Source organism: Macrosteles quadrilineatus, unplaced genomic scaffold (genome assembly GCF_028750875.1).
Source record: "Macrosteles quadrilineatus isolate MER2022 unplaced genomic scaffold, UCM_ALF_1.0 Scaffold_3__2_contigs__length_128488019, whole genome shotgun sequence".
Classification (NCBI taxonomy): Eukaryota; Metazoa; Arthropoda; class Insecta; order Hemiptera; family Cicadellidae; genus Macrosteles; species Macrosteles quadrilineatus.
The window spans coordinates 74,405,017-74,428,004 of NW_026542596.1; the positions used below are offsets into that span (position 1 = coordinate 74,405,017).

At 34.5% G+C, this 22,988-nt stretch overlaps 1 protein-coding gene across 3 annotated transcripts; it reads right to left on the reverse strand.

The window, feature by feature from the left end:
* On the reverse strand, window positions 1–22,988 carry LOC128988552 (beta-1,4-glucuronyltransferase 1-like). Of its 3 annotated transcripts, none has more exons than XM_054409937.1 (5): window positions 19,676–19,804; window positions 10,507–11,181; window positions 2,734–2,868; window positions 861–923; window positions 1–224 (listed from the first exon to the last, which is right to left on the reverse strand). In XM_054409937.1, the coding sequence occupies exons 2-5, from the start codon at window positions 11,128–11,130 to the stop codon at window positions 57–59; spliced, it is 990 nt and encodes a 329-aa protein (XP_054265912.1). In that variant the 5' UTR covers window positions 11,131–11,181; window positions 19,676–19,804; the 3' UTR covers window positions 1–56. The 3 variants fall into 3 exon arrangements, with proteins under 3 accessions (XP_054265912.1, XP_054265914.1, XP_054265911.1); XM_054409939.1 differs by lacking the exon at window positions 19,676–19,804 and adding an exon at window positions 16,039–16,118; XM_054409936.1 differs by lacking the exons at window positions 1–224; window positions 861–923; window positions 2,734–2,868 and adding exons at window positions 20,854–20,979; window positions 21,559–22,988 and having other exon boundaries at window positions 11,079–11,181; window positions 19,676–19,912.

Consider the following 22,988-nt stretch of genomic DNA (forward strand, 5'->3'; position numbering starts at 1 on the left):
TGTGTGGCGTAGTGTTCTATAGTGGTGCGCCACACTGGCTCTTCTGGCACTACCTGTCAAACATGGCACTTGAGTAAGGAGGTAACAAACAACAGACAACCGCTGTATGTCCAGATGGTTCCTCTCTGTGGATATCCTGACGCTACAGCTGACAATATGAGAGACTCGTGGTGTGTGGCGTAGTGTTCTATAGTGGTGCGCCACACTGGCTCTTCTGGCACTACCTGTCAAATATGGCACTTGAGTAAGGAGGTGATGAACAACGAATATACAGGCCTTTGTCAGTAAAAAACTTGCTGGAGGAATAATAATGCTGTACTCAGCCGGCACACATACTTATTCTTAAATATATCATGGTACACCTGAGTCTGGTGTAAAGGATCAAGGAGGGCACAATAATTGAGCAAAGAGGATCACAGTATCTCTCAAACAGTTAATTTTTTAACATCTTCATCTGTACAATTTATCCGTTCAAACAGTAGGTGTATCTCTTGTTGTGTCAACATAAAATGTTTTTGGAAAGTTTACAAAAATTATGTTGGAAAGACCAATTTGTCTGAGGGAGAACTAACCGATTTTATAAACGAAAACGGAAGCTAGAAGCTGAAAAATTGTCCACATGAAGCTTAGTTCAATATCTTTTGAAGAACTAAAATATTCAGACACTTTAATATTTTAGCACAGATATTGTTTTAACTTTGCTTTGTAATGTTTTTTGCAGAGCCTCTTGTTGTATCAAATCTTAAGAGCGAAATATACCAATTAATCTCAAGTAGGAAATTGGTCCCATTAAATGCACCACTTCATTAATCTTGACAAGGCTAAATGGACTACTTAATGTCTTCAAATCAAGTGTTTACCTGCCGAAGGTCTGTTGCTAAGCCAACCACTAGCTCTGTCTGACGGCGGTTCATCTCTTGCACCTAAAAACCAAAATATACTTCGCTATAAATATAATAATGTATAATTTTTTTATCTGTTTTGAAATTTACAAAAGAAAAGTGGATTCATAGTTTGCAAGTATTAGCCAGGCAGCTATGTGGGAGCTGTACAATCGGGTACAATTAAAGTGTTATAAGGATGTCATTTTTCTTTTACCAATTACAGTTCCTGACTTGTAATTTTTGTGGGATTTCCTTCAATAAATAGTGTTATGATAATTTTTTGTTGGGTATCACTCACCTTATTGAAATCACGAGAACGCAGTCCTTGTCATGTCACAATCATACACAGTTCATTGCACATAAAAATATACAAAAATTAAAATAAAATTAAAACAAAATTTAAAATATCAGACAAAAGTTCTCAACACCGACGTTTCGCCGCACCAAAATCAACGTGCGGCGTTTTCAAAGTTATTTCTCTTCTCACACAATAGTTGTGAGCGCCTAACCACGACTGACCCGTCGTGATATGTCAGTCGTGGTTAGGCGCTCTCAACGATTGCGTGAGAAGAGAAATAACTTTGAAAACGCCGCACGTTGATTTTGGTGCGGCGAAACGTCGGTGTTGAGAACTATTGTCTGATAATTTAAATTTAGTTTTAATTTTATTTTTATTTTTGTATATTTTTATGTGCAATGAACTGTGTATGATTGCGACATGACAAGGACTGCGTTCTCGTGATTTCAATAAGGTGAGTGATGCCCAACAAAAAATTATCATACTGAAGTATTGACCTCACCTAATATACCATGTCGTTTAGGAATAAATAGTGTTATGGTTATTAAAACACTGAACAGTGCTTGTATGATGTGTCAGCGACACATAGCAAGCAATAAACCACTTGAAGATTGTGATTGACTGTTGGTGATTGTGTTGTAGTGATTAAGCGTGAACAATCAACTGATGCTATTGGACAAAATAATGGTGGCAGGTAGAAAGAGGGACGGGAGTCGTAGGTGACCGTCCAATGGCAGAGCGGCATAGCCGAAATAGATGATGAAGGGGGAGTAGGGGGGAAGAAGGTTATGATCTTGACTGGATTAGTTAGACCATATTAAACATCGTATGGTGTTTTAATGCTCAGTGCATTCATCTTGTTGGCAACGATACAGAAAAAATTTTTTATCCTAGTATCACTTTATGGTAAATTAACACTTTAGTGCAACATAGCATTTTAACACCACTGGTTGTTGGTCATGTTATTATCTTATTCTTTAAAGTCTGTGCATATCTTGGTATTTTGATAATTTGAGGCACACAGTCTACATTACCTCTGCCTTGGTTAACCCTAGAAACGTATCGTCATACAATACGCAAGCTAAGGGTATCAATACGTAAATTTGATGTACTCCTGGCCATTTTACTCTACACAAAGGGTATTGACACTTAAGTTTGACGAATGCGTTCCAAGAAACCAACTAGCAAGGACACAAAGAAACACACTACAACCCAAAAATAACTCACCATACGTCAAATTTACGTGGGATACCCATCTAGGGTTAATCAAGGGACAACTCTAGCTTAAAAAATTGATCTTTTTCAATTTGGATTGCTTAAAAAGTTGGTGTATACCATCAAGAATCATTAATATTGACATCATCACACTGTATTAGGGACTGAATCAACTGAGTTAATTTTTACCTAAAACTGGCTACAAACTTAACATTGGAATACAATTCCTACTTCAGTGTTAAATACATGGGTTGCAATAGGAATTTGGAATGATAAACCATATCTGTGAAAATTGCAAAGACGGAAACTTTAACACCTACAAAACACAGCTGTTACCTGTGAGTATTCTCTGGGTGCTTCTGTCAGACGGAACACCAAAGCTCCGATGAACGCCCAGGTCAGTATGATACACGTCAGACCACATTGACACAGCACTAACCTCACCAACTTCAGTAGAGTGGTCTCCGACTCCTGTACAGACAACACTATAATTCAAACAGGTCACTTACTGTTAAGTTAAATCTTATCTTTACTTTTTCATCAATTCACAATTTTACGTAGTAGGTTAGGATCGGATTTGCCTGGTATGTTTTGTATGAATTTAAATTAGATAAACAGTTTCTTATGACTAGCTACTTTGAATATTTAACAAGCAAAATTTTAAAACCAAGAAGTTGTAGTGAAGTGAAAATATTTAATAAATCTCAAGACGAACACATTCAAGTGTTCAGCTTGAAACTGGAAACCCTCAGTTAAATAATTCACGTTTTGTGAGTAAATATTCACCAAAGTTCGCAGAGGCTTCGTAAACATTTAGTGGAAAATTCCTTTTACCGTAAAGAGACTTTAGTATACGGGGTTTTAGCTTATTCATTGTAATCAAACTTTAAACTTGATGCCCCATATTGTTCTCAAAAAACAAATGTAATGTTTAAGTTCCAAACCACACAAAAATTATCTGCCTGATCAATAATTGATATGAAATCAATTACAAACTACCAAAACAGAACAAAGTCTATTGCAGTTTTGTACATGTACACCATCTTGACTTTATCTTGACTGAGAAAACCTCACAAATTTTGAAAGCCCTTAAGGTAAGGTAGTTTTTGTTGTAATTTTACTAATCATCTTTGATTTACCCAAGTATATGCACATACAATCGACAAACTGAATCCATCATTTACTCAACCAAAGAGTAAATATAATTAATTGCTTTAATTTCCTATTAAATTACAAAAAAAAAAAAAAAAAAAAACTATACATTTCATGAGTTATATTTATAAATTGACAATTTTTGATTGCAGGTCTTACATAATATATTTCTAAGGGTCTGTCTCTTCAGAGGTGCAAGCAGTATTCCTTTATAGGATTCTCCTTTTAGTCAATCTTTGAGGTTAAAAAAGTTAATTCTTAAATTATGATTTCTTAGCTGGCTCTTCAGGGGTGTAAGTGTTTCTTTATAGGATTCTTCTCTTAGTCACTCTTTGAGGTTTAAAAAGTTAGTTCTTAAATGATGATTTCTTTGTTGTTTCTTCAAAGATACAAGTATTCCTTGAGAGGATTCTCTTTTAAGTCGCTTTTTGAGTTTTAAAAGGTTAGTTCTTAAATTGTGGTTTCTTAGCTGGCTCTTCAGAGGTGCAAGTATTCCTTTATAGAATTCTCCTTATAGACACTCTATGAGGTTTAAAAAGTTAGTCCTTAAATGATGATTTCTTAGCTGTGTCTTTAGAGGCACAATTTTTCACTAGAGCATTCTCACTTTTTGTCACTCTTTGAGACAGAAAACTTCAAGTTGTTCTTCAAAAATCTTCAAATTGTCGATTCTTCTTTGACTATTGAAGCTATTCAAGTTGCGATATTCTTGTTCTTTTCTATCAAGCTGTTTTGAAAAGACACTTACCCAATACGATGTCTTTTCCAACGAATCAAAATCAGGTAGGTTAATTCAGGGGAAAAGTGAAGCACAACTTCAACGGGAAGAAGAAGGTCCCAACTAGAGAGCCATAATGGCAAAGAAATGCAAATGTCTTAATTAATCTGTACATTAAGTCCATGATTAATACAAATTTAAGTAAGACTTAATCACCATGGTTTTTTTTTTATTGTTATAATAGTTACAGATATTATACTAGCCTACTACAAGAGATTAGTGCTTAAGTCGTTTTAGATCTCAAATACCCTAGTTGACAAAATTAATCTAAACTTAAATTGGAGCAAAATATTTCATTGTTGATGGTGTATACATAGTTATTACCTACCAACCTAATAATGATTTTATGTCCTGTGAACATCTCATTCCACAAACAAACTCTTGAAATTCCACTAAAAATATTAAGATTTTGGTTTCCATTTTGTTTTGTTCCATTCTGTACAGAGTGAATAAAATAGATGTTAGATTTATTTAAGAGGTAATTCTGATCCAAACGCTGTTTCACGTTAAAATATTCTGTTTGATGATCACTCTATATTATCCATAGAGCTGTCTTTTTTATATTCCCCATCATAGCCTTACTACTCGCTTTGCAAAAAACCCCTCCTTGTAACAATAGAATGATAATTGTATGATAATAATATTGGCTCTTCAGGAACTCCAAGTGCCTGTTTGAGGTTCTACTGGTGTATTTTTTTTTTTTTTTTTTTCAGATATAAGGCAAAACAAGCAGATTCTTTTCCTAGTAGACCAATGGATTACAATTTTCCAACTAGTATAATGAATATATGATTGTTTCATGTACTTAGAAACATAAAAATGAATTAATGCCTGATTTTTTTAGAATGAACTTAGTTGATTGTTTGATCAAAAGTCATTGATACAAGCGGACCATTTTGAAAATATGATCTAATTTTTGAGCAAAACTTGTTCATTTGCTAGCTTTATTAAGATTTTACTTAGTCAAATGTCAGTCCGTCAATTTGTGAGGCTACACCAGCTGTTGATCAAAATTATATTCTTACTGAATACTTTTTTTCAGACAATTGATTTTAATGAGGACAGAATTTTGAAGCTTGTAAAAAATACCATAAGCGCACAAGTGTAGCCTATAATGATTTAATCAATGAAATAAAGTAAGATGAAGTTGTAAAATTTATATAGTAAATTAATTGTATTTCAAATGTTGTTTCTCATCATCTGAAGTTGCTTTCCAAAAGGCCTCAAACAGTTACTTTCCGAGGTAACAGTCTAACCCTAGTTTTATCTTGGTATAATTTTGACTGTTGTTCTAAAGCATGATTTTATTACACCGACAATAAATAACAATAAATGTTGCCAAGTGTGATCTATCTCAGCATTAAATCATCAATATTTACATTGGAAAACAAGCACTACTAAGCACTTAACCAGTCAATCATTAAAGAGTGTAGCTTTTGAGATATCCATACATATCAGAGTGTGAGATAGCAAAAATGTTTGTCATTTAAAACATTTTTCATATGATTTTGCAATAGATCTTCAAGATTAATTAATAACAATCAGTGTTGTAGTATGGTGAGAACAAGTGGAAAAGGCCACTCTGCGTTTAGCCTACATTGGTAAGCAACCCTTCAGCAACCATGGGTAGCATTCCTGCTCTTGAAAATGTATGGCTACCCCACTGATTAAAATATACGGTATTTAAAATAAACACATAAAAAAAATTAAAACTATGTTTTTATACTGACTTGTATACATGCATAGAACACATAATAACCAATTTTGCATCACTTTTAAGGACACAGGCATTCCATTCCCGTGTTAGGTTAGAATCTGTTTTAATATATAAAAATTTGTTAAATTGAGCTACCGACCGAGTTTGCTGGTGTAAATTACTATGTTAGCAAATTTCCGTATAGGGAACAAGCTATTACCGTAGATCACATGGTAAGACCTGGACCCGGGACCGATTTGCTTTTTTGTTTTGAGGTCCCCAGAGGCCAAAAACACCCTCCGTTCAAATTCATATATATATATATATGTGATAGTGTGATAAATCGAGCAAAAATGATCCGATTTTGATGAAATTTAGTACAAACATATTAACCTATGTTTATTTTATTCAAACGAGTTCGCAAACCAGCATGATCAGACTATGGGAACAGGGGTTTCTGAGGTTTTTTTTTGGTAAAAATTGGTTATTCCCATTTTTTACCCTAAAAACACAAAATTTCTTAAATTCTTTCCAAACTATTTTGTAGAGCAAAACAGAAATAATTTTGTATATTGGAGCCTTGTTGTATGCCTAACGGATACAGAGATATAATATAATAAACTGTTTTAGTTTGCTTGTTTATGGATATATTTTAATCTAATTTGGCTACTGTCAAATAAAGAAGTTTTATATTGATTAACAATTTTTATCTTAGGAATAAAATGTTACCAACTGAATTATTTGTAAATACAATACAAAAACAATCTCCAGATGATCTTCATAATAACTAAATAAATATTAAAGAACAACAAACATATGACATCTTCTCTTCCCTTTTTTAAAGACATGTTCTTCTTGGTGGATTTATTTGTCTACCAAATGAGGAAAAACAATTAGGCTCAGTTCCAGGGTCATCAGATGTTTTGTGTTGTAGTTGTCTTAGCATTACCCCGTTGCGACGTAACATGCCTTCGTTTGTCTTAACTGTGTATGATCTTGGAGCTACTTTATTAACTATCTTCCCATCTTCTCTCCTATCAGGAATATACACGTTGCATCCAATAGTGAATTGCTTTTCATCTCTCACTCCATGCCGTTTATTGAAGTAATCTGCTTGAGTTGCTCTATATAGTTTGTCCAATTCTCTAAATGTCTTGTGATCTACCATTTTAGGCTTGAGATCTTTCGTCAATGACGGTAGTCGGGTTCTTAGTCTTCTTCCCATCAACAATTCCGAAGGGCTGTACCCTGATGGACCTGGTGTTGACCTGTACTCCAGTAATGCAAGAGTGGGGTCTTTGTTCTTTGTAAGCATCTTTTTAAGCGTTTGGACTGCTCTTTCAGCTTCACCGTTTGCCTGATGGTGTAAGGGACTACAACAAATAGTTTTAAACCCAAAATCGGCTGCAAAAGCTCTCCATTCTGAGCTTGTAAACTGTGAGCCAGAATCAGAAATTACGATTTCAGGGATCCCATGTCGAGCAAAACAGGCTTTCATCTTCTTGATTAGTTCATCTACAGTCATTGTAGACACATTTATCATTTCCAAGTACCGTGAATAATAGTCCACAACAGCCAAGTATTTGCCTTTCACAAAGTCAAAGTAATCAACTGCTATTCTTTGCCATGGATAGTCAGGAGTGTCTGATTGAATCATTTTTTCTGACTTTTGGTTTTGGTGTTTAGCACAAGTGTCACAATTTTCAATCAAGTTATGTATCTCTGTTGTAATTCCTGGCCAAAACACAGATTGTTTCGCTCGGAGGACTGTGCGTGTAGACCCGAAATGACCATCGTGCAGTTTATTAATGATATCTTTTCTAAGTTCAAATGGGATAATAATTCTTTCTTTATAACATATCAAGTCTTCTATTATAGATAGGTCGTCTTTAAAGGTATACCACTTTCTCATACTCTCTGGCACATCCTTCTTATATTTAGGCCATCCATTTTCTGTGTATTTCACCAACATCTGACATTCTTCACACAGGATCTGGGCATTCTTTATTTGTTCCAATCTTGACTGTGTTGCTGGAAAGTTTAAAGATATTACCTTAATGTGTGCCTCTACCTCTTTTGTGAACTCATCTGTAGAATCTGGGATCGGCGCTCGGCTTAATGTGTCTGCTGTAAACATTTCTTTTCCGGGAATGTGTTCGATGGAGTAGTCAAATTTCATCAATCGCATTTTGAATCTCTGAATCCTAGCTGGTATTGTGTCTAGGTCTTTGCTTCCAAGGAGCGAAACTAATGGTTTGTGGTCTGTTAGGATTCTAAATTTTTTTCCGACTAAAAACTTAGAAAACTTTTCTGCGGCCCATGCACATGCAAGAGCTTCCTTTTCTATCTGGGCATATCGTCTTTCACAGTCCTGTAAGGTCCTTGAAGCAAACATCACTACTTTGGGAGATTTATCTTCAACCTGAAGTAACATTGCACCCAATCCATATGCTGATGAATTGGCTATAACAATAGCTTCAGCATTTACATCATACTTAGTTAAAGATATTGATTCATTGACGGTCTGTATAATGTCTGAAAGGGCTTCTTGATGTTGACTTGTCCAACATTCTGTTCAATTCTGTCTCCACTTTTGAACGTAAAGGAATTGATATGTTTCTTGGAGCTCGAACCGAGTGCGGTTGAGCGTTTTCGTTCAATTCAATCTTATATTCTCCTGGAATGCTACCCAGACCAATGAAAAGCTCAGGGTGGCTAGTTAATACAGAGTCTAAGGTAATTGAGTTAAGTCCTGCAGTATCAGGTTTTCTGAGGGTTATGAGATTTAAAGATTTAATCGCAGGAATTCCAAGTAAAGGTTCATTTAATCCTGCAACAACATACACCTTTTCTTTTACCATTTTCCCATCGTAAGCTATGTCTGCTATAAACATACCTCTTACATCTAGTTCCCTCTGATCAGCATTCCTAAGTATACGGTCAGATTTCATAAGTTTTGCATGAATTACATTTGAAGGAATGGCTGTAACTTCTGCGCCTGAATCAAGTTTCGCTTTAACTAACTGGTTATTGATAAATATTTCTACATACCAAGAACTGGAGTCATAGCATGAAGCATTCACAGGTCCTAAATATGCTACTGAAGCTTCAGTGTTGTCAGGCTTGTCCAAACGTCTTATTTCGTTGAGTCTCTTCGTGTTGTCCGTTGTTTTAGTCTCTAATAATCTGCTTCTGCAATGTTTGGCAAAGTGACCGATTTTTTGGCAGTAATGGCATGCTAAATCTTTAGCAGGGCATAAGTGCCTGGGGTGCATTGGACCTCCACAGTTCCAACAACATTCTTTCCTAGCTGTCTTTAAATCATGGGTTTTGTTAAATCTTGCACTTTGTTTTTGGTCTGATTTGATTCGGTCAACTTCTGCATGTTTTCCTTGGCATATCATTTCTAGTTCAGCTGCTTGTTTGCGGATAGACTCTTTTTGTTTGCACTTTTGAACTGCTTTTTCCAATGTAAGATTTGAATCTTCTTGTAATTGGGCCGATAAACGTTTATCAGTTATACCCACTACAATTCTATCACGTATTAGTTCTGCTTTAAGGTTCTTGAATGAACAGTGTTCGGCCATTGAGCTTATGTCTGCCAGAAATGTATCAAATAATTCATCTGGTTGTTGTGATCTTGAATTAAACTTTGCTCGTTCGTATATGACATTTCTTTTGCCAGTAAATATGTTGTCAAAGGCTTCTGTTACCGATTCATATGAGGCTTTGTCATCTTCTGAGAGGTGTGCTGTTGATAAGATATCCTCAGAATCAGGCCCCATACAGTAAATCAAGCAGCTTACTTGTTTTACTTGAGGTTCATTGTCCAGTCCTGATGCAATTTTATACCTTTCAAATCGCTTGAACCACTTTTCCCATAATTGTGGATATTTGGAATCAAAAGGTTCAGGAGGTTGAAACATGACTGATGTAGTCCTATTTTGCTGCTGTCTTGGTTCTAGAACATTATTTGTCTCTGATGATTGATTTGATTTGTTTCCTCTGATTGATAATCTATTGTTTTTTGGCATTTTTAAAAAAAACTAAACCGCTGCCACCATGTCAAATAAAGAAGTTTTATATTGATTAACAATTTTTATCTTAGGAATAAAATGTTACCAACTGAATTATTTGTAAATACAATACAAAAACAATCTCCAGATGATCTTCATAATAACTAAATAAATATTAAAGAACAACAAACATATGACAGCTACTTTATTCATTTCATACAAAGCTATCGACATTTCAATAAAAAAACACACCTCAATAACCCCTGTAAACACACTGTAGCAGCAAACCTAAGCACTCATTAAAATTAATGTTCATTTATATAGGAAATAAATCTGACTCTTTTAAGGGAATATTTTAGTAGAAATCCAGCCAGGAGCCTTTCTGCTATCCTAGTCCTATCTAGCTGCTATCCTCCTTATTTAATAGCTGTATCAATAGTCAAAGACACTAAACACTGCTTACTGACCTGCCAGTCGGGATGAGGCAAGACTCTCAGACGGAAGGGAGGGTAAGGCGTAGCTTGGACTGCAACACTCTTCGTTCCTCCGTCTCCTCCTTTCCTCTTCTCATCTCCACTGTCTAATTCTATCGACTCAAACTTATCCTTCCCATATCCTATTACTCTTTGTCCCTCTACTTTACTGGTCTTTCCTTTCTTCATCCCTTTCTCAACATCTGTAGGGATTGAATAAACAGTCTGTTTACTCTCTACAGGAGCTCCATTCAATTTGGGTTCCTTCGGTTCTTTGGTTGTGTTGTCTCTTTTTAACTTCTTAACTTTTTCGTTTATCCTTTCCATGAATGTTTTATCCCCTCCTTCCTTTCCCGAGGATTTCTTAGTTTTGACGTAATCTTCATGGTCACTATCTCTCTCTAACTCATCGGCAGAGTCGTATCCTCTTGAGTTTTTCGACTTTTTAAAATTTGCGGAGTTCTTATCACTTTTATCAATACTCATATCCTCTTCAGTTTCTTCATCAGACAGGCTCCGACTTCTGCTTCGTCCTCTTTTCTTCACTTGCTCGTTGTATGTGTTTGTGTTGGTGGCTTGTTTGCTCTTCTTTTTGTCGTATACTCGCCCGATGAACATTTTTTCTCTTTTGCGCTTGGAGTAATTGTGAGAACGTCTATTCCTCGAGATCTGTAACATAACATATTAGACTAAACATTTGCTTTAGAATATTTTTTATAATTTTTCAAGCTTCAACTTTTTTATATTTTATCAAGCTACAAACAGCTTCTCTATTCTTTTTTGAAAAATAACACTGACAACTTCATTGGAAGGAAGCAATATTGATTCATTTACCTCTCCTGATATTGGATTTAAAGAACATTACCAAAATCAGTGTGATCCAAACCTCTTTACCTTCCATAATTTTGAGTTAACACATAATGATGCCTTAAACCATATTAGTCTAGTCACAAAGTAATTCATATTTGAGGCGAGCGTCCATTTCACACCATATCGTGTTGCTATGACAAGACTATTTCCCTACATTAAGGTGGGAACTGGCTGGAATAGTGAGGATGAAGTAAACAGCGACGTCAAATTAGAACTAGCTAGCTAGGCCACAAAAGGAGCTTGTCGGACACATTAATTTACAGCACAGTGAAGTAAAGGTACAGAGGAAACATTCGAAGGTGCACGTAAGTGGATTCTAGCACTAGTAGCTATCTATAACAATGTTCAACACCCCGACCCCTTCGTATACTAAATCGCCCACAGTGGAGCAAGACCCTCTGGCCTGTCCGATAGGAATTTCCGCAAAGTGCTCTTCGCATGGACACTTCCTTACTTGGCACAATATAAAAAAACATACGATCATCCCAAAAGCAAGATTCTTCTATACCTTAGTTCTCTGTGCACAAGCAACCCTTGGACCTGCAAAACTGTGCATTATTGACATGATTTCCCTATAGATTATTGTAACATCATAAACAACCCGTAGTAAAAATGTCAATAACAACCGTTAACAGATCGTACCCACCTGTACAATAACCTGTGTGTGCGGACAGCTGGGGCGTATGTGTGAGGAGGTGGAGGGGATATACCCAGGTATCGGAGGAGAGATAGTTTGTGACCGGAGGTGCGCAGAACTGGCGACACTGTCCGGTATAACACTGGGGTACATGGGCAACACCGAACACCTACCCTCCCCAAAACTTGTCCGGTTCGGAGGCATTTCAATATTTTTTCTGGGGCGATGTGATTTAAATTAACTGGAATTTATAGTTCTGATGATTCCATCTGTCAATCTCAATGAAAGTCTGAAATGCTATTCATAAAGCTTGCAAAACGCTCAACAAGTTTTATTCATTATTTGAAACAAATAATGCATTTATGAAATAAATAAAACTAATCTAACAATTACCTTAATCTCAATGACACTCGTAAAGCTTTTTATACCTGTCAAAGCTTTTTTTAATCTTGACATAATCTCAATACATTGTATTGTCTTTCCTGTTAAAAAGTTCACCATCTACTCAAAATTTTCAATTAAATAAAAATTCAAATGCATTATTGTGTTGAAAGGTAAAATATAAGAGAAACTATTGTGTAACTAAAGACATTTTCCTTCAAAAGAAATTAAAATTAATTTGATCTGTATAAACTGTGCACTTTGGAAATATATAAAAAACACACTTTTGTTTTTACTCAATTATAGAAAATGTATAACTCTTTTAACCATAAAGATGAATTTTTGTGTATTGCTTAAAAAAGTCCTGTTATGAAACACTAAAAAGACAAAATAAATTCCATATATTTTCCCAGCATATAAACATATATTATGGGGTATTATGAATTTTCACTTTTACTGAATTTTACAAACAAATGAGTCAATTTAAAGCTTTTAGATCTTATAAATATATTCAATTATGGAAACAAGAACTGGCATTAAGATCATGGAGTTTCAACTAATGTTTGATTGAGTTATTTGCTTGAGTGTTGAAATCATACATTTGGAACCAGTAAATTTTAACTTTCAGTCTGGCAAATCGTTTTGATTAACTATGTAGCCAAAATTAAGCTAACTATGTACGGTCACAGAAAACATACTACTACAACCCAGAATGCCAACTGCGTGGTAAAAAGCATTAAGTGTTTTGAGAGAGCTTTGCCTGTCAATCGTAGGCAGCGCCACCAGCGTTGCTATGCTGAGTGCATGGCAACGCTGGTGGCGCTGCCTACAATTGACAGGCAAAGCTCTCTCAAAACACTTAATGCTTTTTACCACGCGGTTGGCATTCTGGGTTATAGTAGTATGTTTTCTGTGGTACGGTACCAGTAAATTAGTTCTAAACTAAATGTCATTCAAATTTAATTTAATCTCAGCTCATTTTTTCTAAGCTATTGCACATACTAACTCTTAACGAATGAATAATGTTTTAAATATTTCCTTTGTCCAGAACTTAATTCTCTAAATAAATGTATAACTAAATATACAGGGTGACCGTTAAGTCTTAGGACGACTTTATAACTTTTAAACGACAAACGATATCACAACCACATTTGGTATACCGTTACTGGAAATTGTAAGCTACTTTTCTGTGTACATGGTGGTCGGATATCACCTTTGGGGGACGGCCCGTCGGGGGTCAGAAGAAAATCTTTAATGACAGCCTATGTTGAGTTGTACATCAATTTAAAGGTCTACTTCAACTGAAAACAATGCCGCAAACCGCACTTCAAAAGGTTGATCCTGCGCAAAATGGCAGATGTTCAAAGATTTTCAAAATTAGCCAATTTCTTTAAATTAAAACACTTTTTTAAATCTTTAAATAGCTGTCTTTTTTTAACGGATGGTCCTGTTGAAGTACGGTTTGCGGCATTCTTCTTTGCTTAAAATTCCCTTTAAAATGATCCCCATAACTTCACATTCAGTGATCCAAATAACTCTTCAGGGCGACGGCCCACAAGGAGTCGGAAGTAAATCTTGAGTGGAAGCATAGGTTGATATGCACATCAAATTAAAGGTAATTATTTGTAGAATACAATGCCGCAAACCGTACTTCAAAAGGACCATCCGTTAAAAAATGATAGTTGTTTAAAGATTTAAAAAAGTGTTTTAATTTAAAGAAATTGGCTAATTTTGAAAATCTTTGAACATCTGCCATTTTGCGCAGGATCAACCTTTTGAAGTGCGGTTTGCGGCATTGTTTTTAGTTGAAGTAGACCTTTAAAATGATGTACAACTCAACATAGGCTGTCATAAAAGATTTTCTTCTGACCCCCGACGGGCCGTCCCCCAAAGGTGATATCCGACCACCATGTACACAGAAAAGTAGCTTACAATTTCCAGTAACGGTATACCAAATGTGGTTGTGATATCGTTTGTCGTTTAAAAGTTATAAAGTCGTCCTAAGACTTAACGGTCACCCTGTATATAAAATTTATGATAAATATAAAATTTGAATATCTATAAAATTTGATAGTTTAGCACTAAAGTTATTTTTCCAGATCAATTTTTCATAATATGTTACTTTTTTGTTACTTTTTAAGAACATTTGTCACACTAGAAAACTCATTGAAGATACCTGACAGTTTAAGGTGTTATTTTATTAATGATAGGTAACTTAACTCATTTTTAATTCAACTTATAACACCTAATATCTGAGTTCATGTCTAATTCTAAATTGGGGATTTTTAAGAACAACCAGTTGAGCAAGGAGTATTCCATAAACTTTGATTAGCATGAACTAAACATGTAATGTTTACACATTTTCAAACCTGGCCCTCATTTAGGTTTCAAGAAAATTTAGGCACTTTAGCCGTTGTATCCGTTCTATTTATTTACATTGTATTTTGGTGCCCTAAACTTTTGCACTGTAATAAAATATTTCCGTCCTTCTTTTGTAAATACGGTATTGTTCGGTAAATGTATATTTGTTATGTGAAAAGCAAAAAAGGGACCTCTTGTCGGCATTGTAAAATTTTCAGTATGTCCAATATAAGTAATTAATGTCGAAAATATCGAAATTTGGTTTTTTATCGTTTGTTATACCTCATTTAACATAGAACAGGACAGTATTGGTTAAAATATGGAATTAAAGATGTAAAAGGTTTAAATAACTGCACTGAATAAATCATTTTGTTACCCTCTGCACGGTCTGAGAAAAGGTACCTCTTGCCGTTCAATGTTATTTCGCCATAACGACAAGAGGTCCTATCTAATATTCACTTTATAAACAGACTTTAGTCCAAAAAAAGAATTGTTCAACATTCTAGTGGACATTTAGAGATCTACAACAAAGTTCAGTTTACAGAGAACAAAATATCTCATAAATTTTGCGGCCCCGACAAGAGCTACCTTTTTTGATCTTATGGAGAAATAACATAGGGCCGACAAGAGGTCCCTTTTCTGAAATGTAATTTTTACGACACGCTTCGCTAAAACAATTATTTAAATGAAAACTACCATGTGTTAAGACCAAAATTGATATTGCCTCCAAAGAGGACATTATAAGTTTTCTTTTGATATAAAAATTCATAACAAAATTTCAAAGTCCTATAACTTTAACAAAAAAAATCATAGAGGCATGGGACTTGCACCAGTGATTAGGAATTTAATAAGGAATTCAAAAATATATATACAACTCAAAATCAAAAATTACCGACAAGAGGTCCTTATTCGCTTTCCACATCACATTTGTTTGTGTCTTGTGAACTGTATGTAGTTTTAACTAAACGACGTCCACTGGACCATTTTGAGCTGGAACGCCTGATGATAGCACAACTTTGTGCTGAAACCTAGGTCACAGTAACCAACTTATTTTGAACTGGAGACTGCAGGTAATTAAGCCATTATATTATGTTTTAATTTACCTAGTGGGAAATAATTGCACTGATAAATCCTAATCATGCTTACTTAAAGATGTGAATATTTACTGATTTGGGAAAACATGTTATCAAACCAAAAACAACTCTGCACATCTAAATATGCTTGGGGGTACGAGATGGCAAAAATCAATAGAATTTATAAAAACATTATGAACTTACCAAACAGTAGCGATAATGTTTAAAACAACCAAAGAGTAAAAGAGACGGAAGTTGAAGAATGCCAATAGTTCAAAGAGGTGCCTAACTCAATTTGTTGCTAAAGGGTTGATCCTATTACAGCAATCAATACTTGAATATAGCCTTACGCACTGAAGCCTGGCTTAGCCTCAATGGCTGAGGTTTACAAATAAAATTAATGCTTCACTTTTTTTAAATGAGATACTTTGTTTGCACAGAACGTTCAATAAAAATTTGATTTAATACATCAGAATAGGCGTTTTTTTACGATTATCCATAGATAATATATGGATGAAATTAGTGGTAATACAGTTTAAATCAAGCTTTAGAGTAGGCCTATTCCAATTATTCTTTGAGTGAGTATAGATGTATATGACATTTTATTTTTAAAGTGTTAGGCTTTTAATGTGTTGATACAGGCTACTTTGTACAAAGTTAGCACAAACATATTGTTTACAGTTTCTAATTGTCTTCTTGAGAAAATCTAAATAATCATTGTTCCTTGTATTATTATTCTACACAAATGTTACTCCTTCAGAATTTTTTTTTTTACCCAATAATTAAGAATTAATGTACTGGTATGATCCAAAACTGGTGTGAATTCTAATATTTTTATGAACAGCGCTTTACCTGATGATCTCAACATATTTAGTTAAAATCCTAACAAAATTTTTTAAAGTGGGTTATTATATTACCTATCTATACAGTACACTCTCCTCATAATATGACTCCTTATTTTAAAATGGATTCAATATATACGCAATAACATGTGATCTCATACAGGGTGTTTCAGAACACCCTACCAATATTTTTTGTTCCTGGCTAGGAGTCATAACTAAATATCATATTTAAATTGTCCGGGAGTCCTTAGTTACTCACATAGCCGCCATTTTGCTATTTTCCCTTATTATTTTTTTCCTTTATAATAGTTAAACTTAGGAAATGTAAACTTTGCACAAACATTTATGATAACTAGACAAAGCTACTAAAAAAATAGGAAAAATGTTCATATTCAAAAAACAAAATGGTGGCCATTTAAAACTTTGTTTCTTTAATAACTTAAAAACCGTTGATTTTACAACAAATTTACAAGAATAACTTTTTTTAAGCAATTTAATTACAAATCTATTGACACCTTATTGGATTGGACGAATATTAACTGAGATATGGCAGCTTTAGTAATACATGACCGCTGGAGGTTAGTTTCAGTCTGCCCCAACAATGCAACAGTATCTATCCTCTTTAAAGGTTATTTTTAATAGATTTTAGATTATTTCAAAATAAAAAAAATATTGCATAACCCTAAAAGTATATTTTTTTTATCAATTATCTATCATTAGGATGGCTTAAATATTCACTCTTTTTACTGTCTTTAAAATTCACACAAAACACCAAAACTTTTTACAGTATATCAGCTGTGGTGAAAAATCAACCTACTTGTCTACAAACAAACCAGCTGATTTTATTGTTGTCTGAAAATGTTATTGTTTATTCAATGTGGTCAGTTCCTGTAACGTTTTACGCTCACTTTTATTAGCTATTTAAATTTACTATTTATTTAAAAAGCAACAGTGTTATTAATTAATTATTTAAGAAAATATGTCTTTTGACATCTTATCAGCTGGTCCTACACTCATCTCCATTCATACTTGGCTTAAAATACCTACTTTGTATGGTCACCATTTTATCGAAAAATATTAAAGTATTAAGTAAGAAGCATATTGTTGATTGTAACCAGTTGAGATTGCCTGACAATTTTATTGTTATATTTGGGGGACCATAAATTCAAATTTCGGATTGATATTTTAAAACAAGTTTTGTTATAAGGCTTATAGTAAAAAAAATTTTAATCCTCTTGCTAAACCAAAAACACTATGCTAATATAAAATTCCTTGCATTAATTTTAATTAAGCTTATAGCCAACTATTTTTATGTATCATAATCAATTTATGGAGCATATATTTAGTTTAAATACGTTTTAAATTTTTTGCTTTAAGTCTACTCTTTAACATACTAACTAACATAACTTGTGACCTATATAAGCAAACGGCGAACTCCAAAATTTAAATTCCGCTGAAAAACCAGGCGCACTAACAAAAAGTAATTTGAATTTCGAAGAATCTTTTGGGCACACACCACTAGGTTCACAACATAAGTGTAGTAGGAAGGGCTTGTCGGGGTTAGGTTGCATGACGAAGAGCTAATTGTACTTTGTAGCTCCGACATACTTGTAACTCCTGTCTAACTTTAATGAGCTCGGCCCGTCACCCATCATCCATACTGGCATTGACGGAAACGCACAACAAACATACTAGGAACATAATTATAAACATTTCTACACATTTATTTATTCATACTTATCACATAAAGGAAATGAAAGTTGGTTAACTGAACATTCTGTGATAAGAGTATGTATGGTTTAGTTGGGTTTTGTTTTAATAAATACAAATAAGAATATAGTATAAAAAACTCTGGTAGTTTGCTTTTTTATGGATAGCCTATATTTCGTTCACTTTCAAAAATTTATATGCTACCTACATACTAAGATATCAACATTTTACTAAAAAAACACACATAATTACCATCTTTATGGCAGCAAACCTAAGTAGGGACTTATTAAAACTAATGTTTTTTAAACAGAAATTTATGTGATATGTTTAAGTGTTTCTATATTTTAGCGAAAATCTAATATTCTAAGCAAATGGAAAATACTGTAACTTAGTCTGCAGGTTTGCTGTAGCGAGGGTATTTTGCCAATACATTTTCTTAAATATTTATCAAAAACAAAAGAGAATTGTCTATTGTTTAACCTGCAACGGAGTAATGCTTTTGTTAAATTTAGTTGAGATTTAAAAACTGTAATTGAAGAAATTTCCTTAAAAGAGGTTAAAGTTGATCTGAAATAAGACTTCCCTTTCTGTGGTGGAGGAAAATTTGTTATCAGATATAAAATAGAAAATGTAAAAAAACTTTGATGTTCTTATCAAAGATCGGGTGTTTTTTTTTAACAAATTATTCAATCATATTTCTAATAAGTTTTGTAATTCCTCCTAAACATTAAAAAATATTATGTATAAACAGGAACATAATGGATAGTCTTTTTCTTCCAGTATTGTGTAATGTCATAGACAATAGGGCTAAAAAGACTGATTCACTTAAATATACATGTACAGTGTAATGTTTATTATTTATTAGGTAGATAGTGACCTTTTGCAAACCTACTTTTGCTTTTGTGAACGTCTCAAGTTTTTTTTAGTGGATGAGCTTGTATAAACTAAAAAAATATAACAATACACTTTTAGATACTTTTAGGTAGGTTAAAGAGAGCCATGGGAGTATTAACTACTTTTTGTTTTCTGTATCTGCACCCATTACCTTACGCACCTTTTTGAGGATTTCACACTATAACCTTGCTGAATTATATTATGTGTATATAGTGTAAAAAGAATAGGCCTATGCAATAATCTCCCTGAAGATGTCACACTCCATGGCGAAATATATTGAAGGACAGCATAGATTTTCTACATGAACAAAGGCTACAAAAAAGGTATGCCTTAACTTAAAAAAACCAACATTGGCTATTCAGAATGGAGTATGTTTAACAGTTTTAAAAGCCTACCTTGCAAAGATGAGATGAGAATGACAGCGACTGTTAGTGGATTTTACAGCCTTGCTTAGAGCCTAGTCTGGCACTGACAGCCTTCATGATCTGTTCATAATGGCGCATATTGTTGTAGTGATGCGCCGTCTGAACCTCCGACCGAGGGCCCGGATGGCGTTTGATGCCTGGCGCATGGACCAGAAAGGCACCGTCCAAGATCACAAAGCGATAACCGAGCAGACACATCTCATGCATCTGAAATAACCCGAGGGGCAAATAAAATGAGGGATTGGGGGGGGGGGGGAATATGTATATTTATTGCAAATTGGGTGAAATATGGAGTTGTCCAACTGTTGTGCTAGGGCCTGGAAATAAGACCCTAGCCGTATGGAAAAATGGCGTAGGCCTACTATCTTCTGCTACCTTTAGGCTGCGGCCACACGGGCGTTTCTTTCACGCACAAACGCAGCGTGAAAACACGCGAAAAATTAAAGTAGCATTGAAACAAATGGGCGCCCGCTACTGCGGGAAAACACACTGCGTGTGGCATACCTCATTACGTTTAATGCTGCTCATATTTCTCGCGTTTTTTCACGCTGCATTCTTGCGTGAAAAAACGCCCGTGTGGCCGCAGCCTAATAAATGGTCATTTAATTGGAAACGTTGGGGAACCAGAGGGTGGAGATCCTTCACCCAGACCAGAAGCAAGCCAAGCCAGCTTTGATTACGTATAAATTAACTAGAATATTGAACTATTAGCTAACCTTCTAAATGAAATTGTTAAATACAGTGAAAGAGTATGTTATATTTCGAGACACTAATTTAACTGGCCTGTTGCTTTCACTAACTCCTTATTGAAAATATCTGGACTCTTAAGGTGTTTCCTGAATGAATTATTTCTAAGGTTTCAACGTGGTGATTTTTTAATGTCTCGTGAAAGGATTAAGCTACTGTAGGCTACCTTGTTAAACGAGGTATATTGTCAATCTAGCCTGACATACTTAAGGTTAAATACTGCAACGGACATTGAAATCACAAATGTATAACCTTTAAATACAACTTTCGGTCCATGTAGGGTAGCGCTTTTGATTCACAATATGAAGTACTGGTAAGAAAGACCATCAAATAAAACAACCTTTTTTCACACATAATTGTTCGTCTTATCTCTTATTGTCACTGTTATTTGTTTTGCCCACCTGAATCATCTTGTCTTGTTTTCCTTCCCAACTAAGCAGCTCACTGTAGAGGGGTTCTTCATTGGTTCCTATGTAGATCGGTTCCCATCGATGGTAGGGGAACTCTCTCTTGACTACCAACATTGGCTGAAACATAAAAATCCCACCAATCAATAAAAAAATATATATAAAAGAACACTCAATACCTACATTTTATTTTGTTGCAAAAAAATAAATCCATCATTATCTTAAAAATGAACTTTGATTTTATTTAACCCCGAATTGTCTAATTCTTTGCAGGACCGGATTCAATCATGCGTGCACCTTGGGGCTATGATAGAATCCATCCGAGGTAAGAGCGTCTAGGGCCAGCACCCCTGGTAGACCGCGGGGGGGGGGGGGGGGACATTTACTCCCTGGATTTTTCATTTTTTTTCATTTGGACCCACTCTGGTATGAGAGCAGGTATACTTATGTGTAAGGATATTAACTTATGAATTATTTAAACCAAAACATATCATTTTTTTACAACCATTAGCCAATTAGGGCCTAATAACTGCACTGCATTTCTTACCACACAGATACAAAGTGTTAGGACTACTTAATAAATTTCGGGACCAAACACCTAGGTTACATAGATAGGTTTAAGTAGTTTCACTTGAAGAGTGAATAGGCCTAAAAGCTTTCAGTTCAATGAGTAAGTACAATTAATTGACAAAAACCAACCTGAATTGAGTTATCTGTAGAAGTGCTAGAGTGGTGTATCCACCTCTGAAGACCAGGAAATCTTTGGCAGTGTAAACATATCCACCGATGAAAATAAATTGCCCTATTTTGAGAGTACAAGTATAACAATTCTGACTTTTTTTCTGGAATGTTGGAAATAAAATGTTCAACTTCAAAAACTGGTACGACATAAACCAGATGTTTTAATGGAACTTTTCCATCACTTTTCAAATGAAATCTTGACAACATTTTTACAAAATGTGATACTAAATGTCTGCTTGGTATCAATTCAATGTCAGACACGATAACAAATTTTGTTAGAGCTCTAGTTCTAGCTACATTCCTTGCAACGTTCACTGGATAGATCAATTCTTCTTGGTTTCTAAATGTGTTAAGACTCCTACTAGCAACAATGGATGGTACTGAACACCCTTCAGGGACAAATAAAGTTGGGTGGCAGGATAAATGATCAGGAGGATGTTCTATAGGAAATACAAAATGTAAAGACACTTTTGACATTTCAGGAACACACAAACATAATCTTTGCAAGAGGCAAAGAGTTGTGGATGCATCGTAACTAGGGACAAAAGCAGCGATGCTAATTGGTCCTTCCCATCTAACAACAATTTCTACTAAATAGTACAAAAATTCTGGTGTTAAATGTGAACAGTATGTAACACTAGTAGAATTATTTTTAGGCCATGTTCCTTGCAGTACATTAAAAATTACTCGATAGGAACCCTTTTCTCCTAGTTCTGGACTAAAATTAATTTCACTGTCAGAGAGATCAAAATAATCAGGAAAACCCAATCTAAAACTACAGAAGCTTTCATTTGACGGTTTCATTTGTTTTAGGAAGGCACCAGGCGTAAATTGATTGTAGTTGTCAAATGATCTCCTGAAGAAAAAATTTGAGCCATCTAAATAAGGAAAGTTATACAACATTGATTTGATTGAAACATATTTTTTGTTTTGATATACCCTACAAACATACAAAATGCATAAGAATATGACAATATAAAGGAAAAATCTACTTCGAAAACTACGAATTACTAGCACCCAACATTTCATGTTTCAGCAGATTGGTTCAACTTAACCCAATGTGTTGTAAATTGAATCAATAGTATGAACAGTAGGAAAGTATTACTAATGTTTCCCCGTTGAATAACACGAGATCATAAGATGAGATGTTGCATTGTGGCTTATTTGACAGCACTTCACCAAAAGTAAGGCTTAACACAACTAAATGGCAATGGCAACAAAACCCAGTTTTAGCTTGCTGGTATAATGTGACAACGGAATTGCATCTTTATTCTTTTTTGCCTAATACGAAGAAACCTCAAACATCGATATGATAGAAATTATCAAAACCTTGATGTAACACAAAAGATATAAAAATATTGAGTTCGGTGTTGTTGATAGAAGTTCTC

Coding starts and splice junctions, on each gene's coding strand:
- LOC128988552 (XM_054409936.1), bottom strand. CDS start 22,629: ATGAAATGTTGGGTGCTAGTAATTCGTAGTTTTCGAAGTAGATTTTTC. Junction 20,980..21,558: donor CTACAGATAACTCAATTCAG/GTTGGTTTTTGT, acceptor TTTATGTTTCAG/CCAATGTTGGTAGTCAAGAG. Junction 19,913..20,853: donor AACAAGACAAGATGATTCAG/GTGGGCAAAACA, acceptor GGGTTATTTCAG/ATGCATGAGATGTGTCTGCT.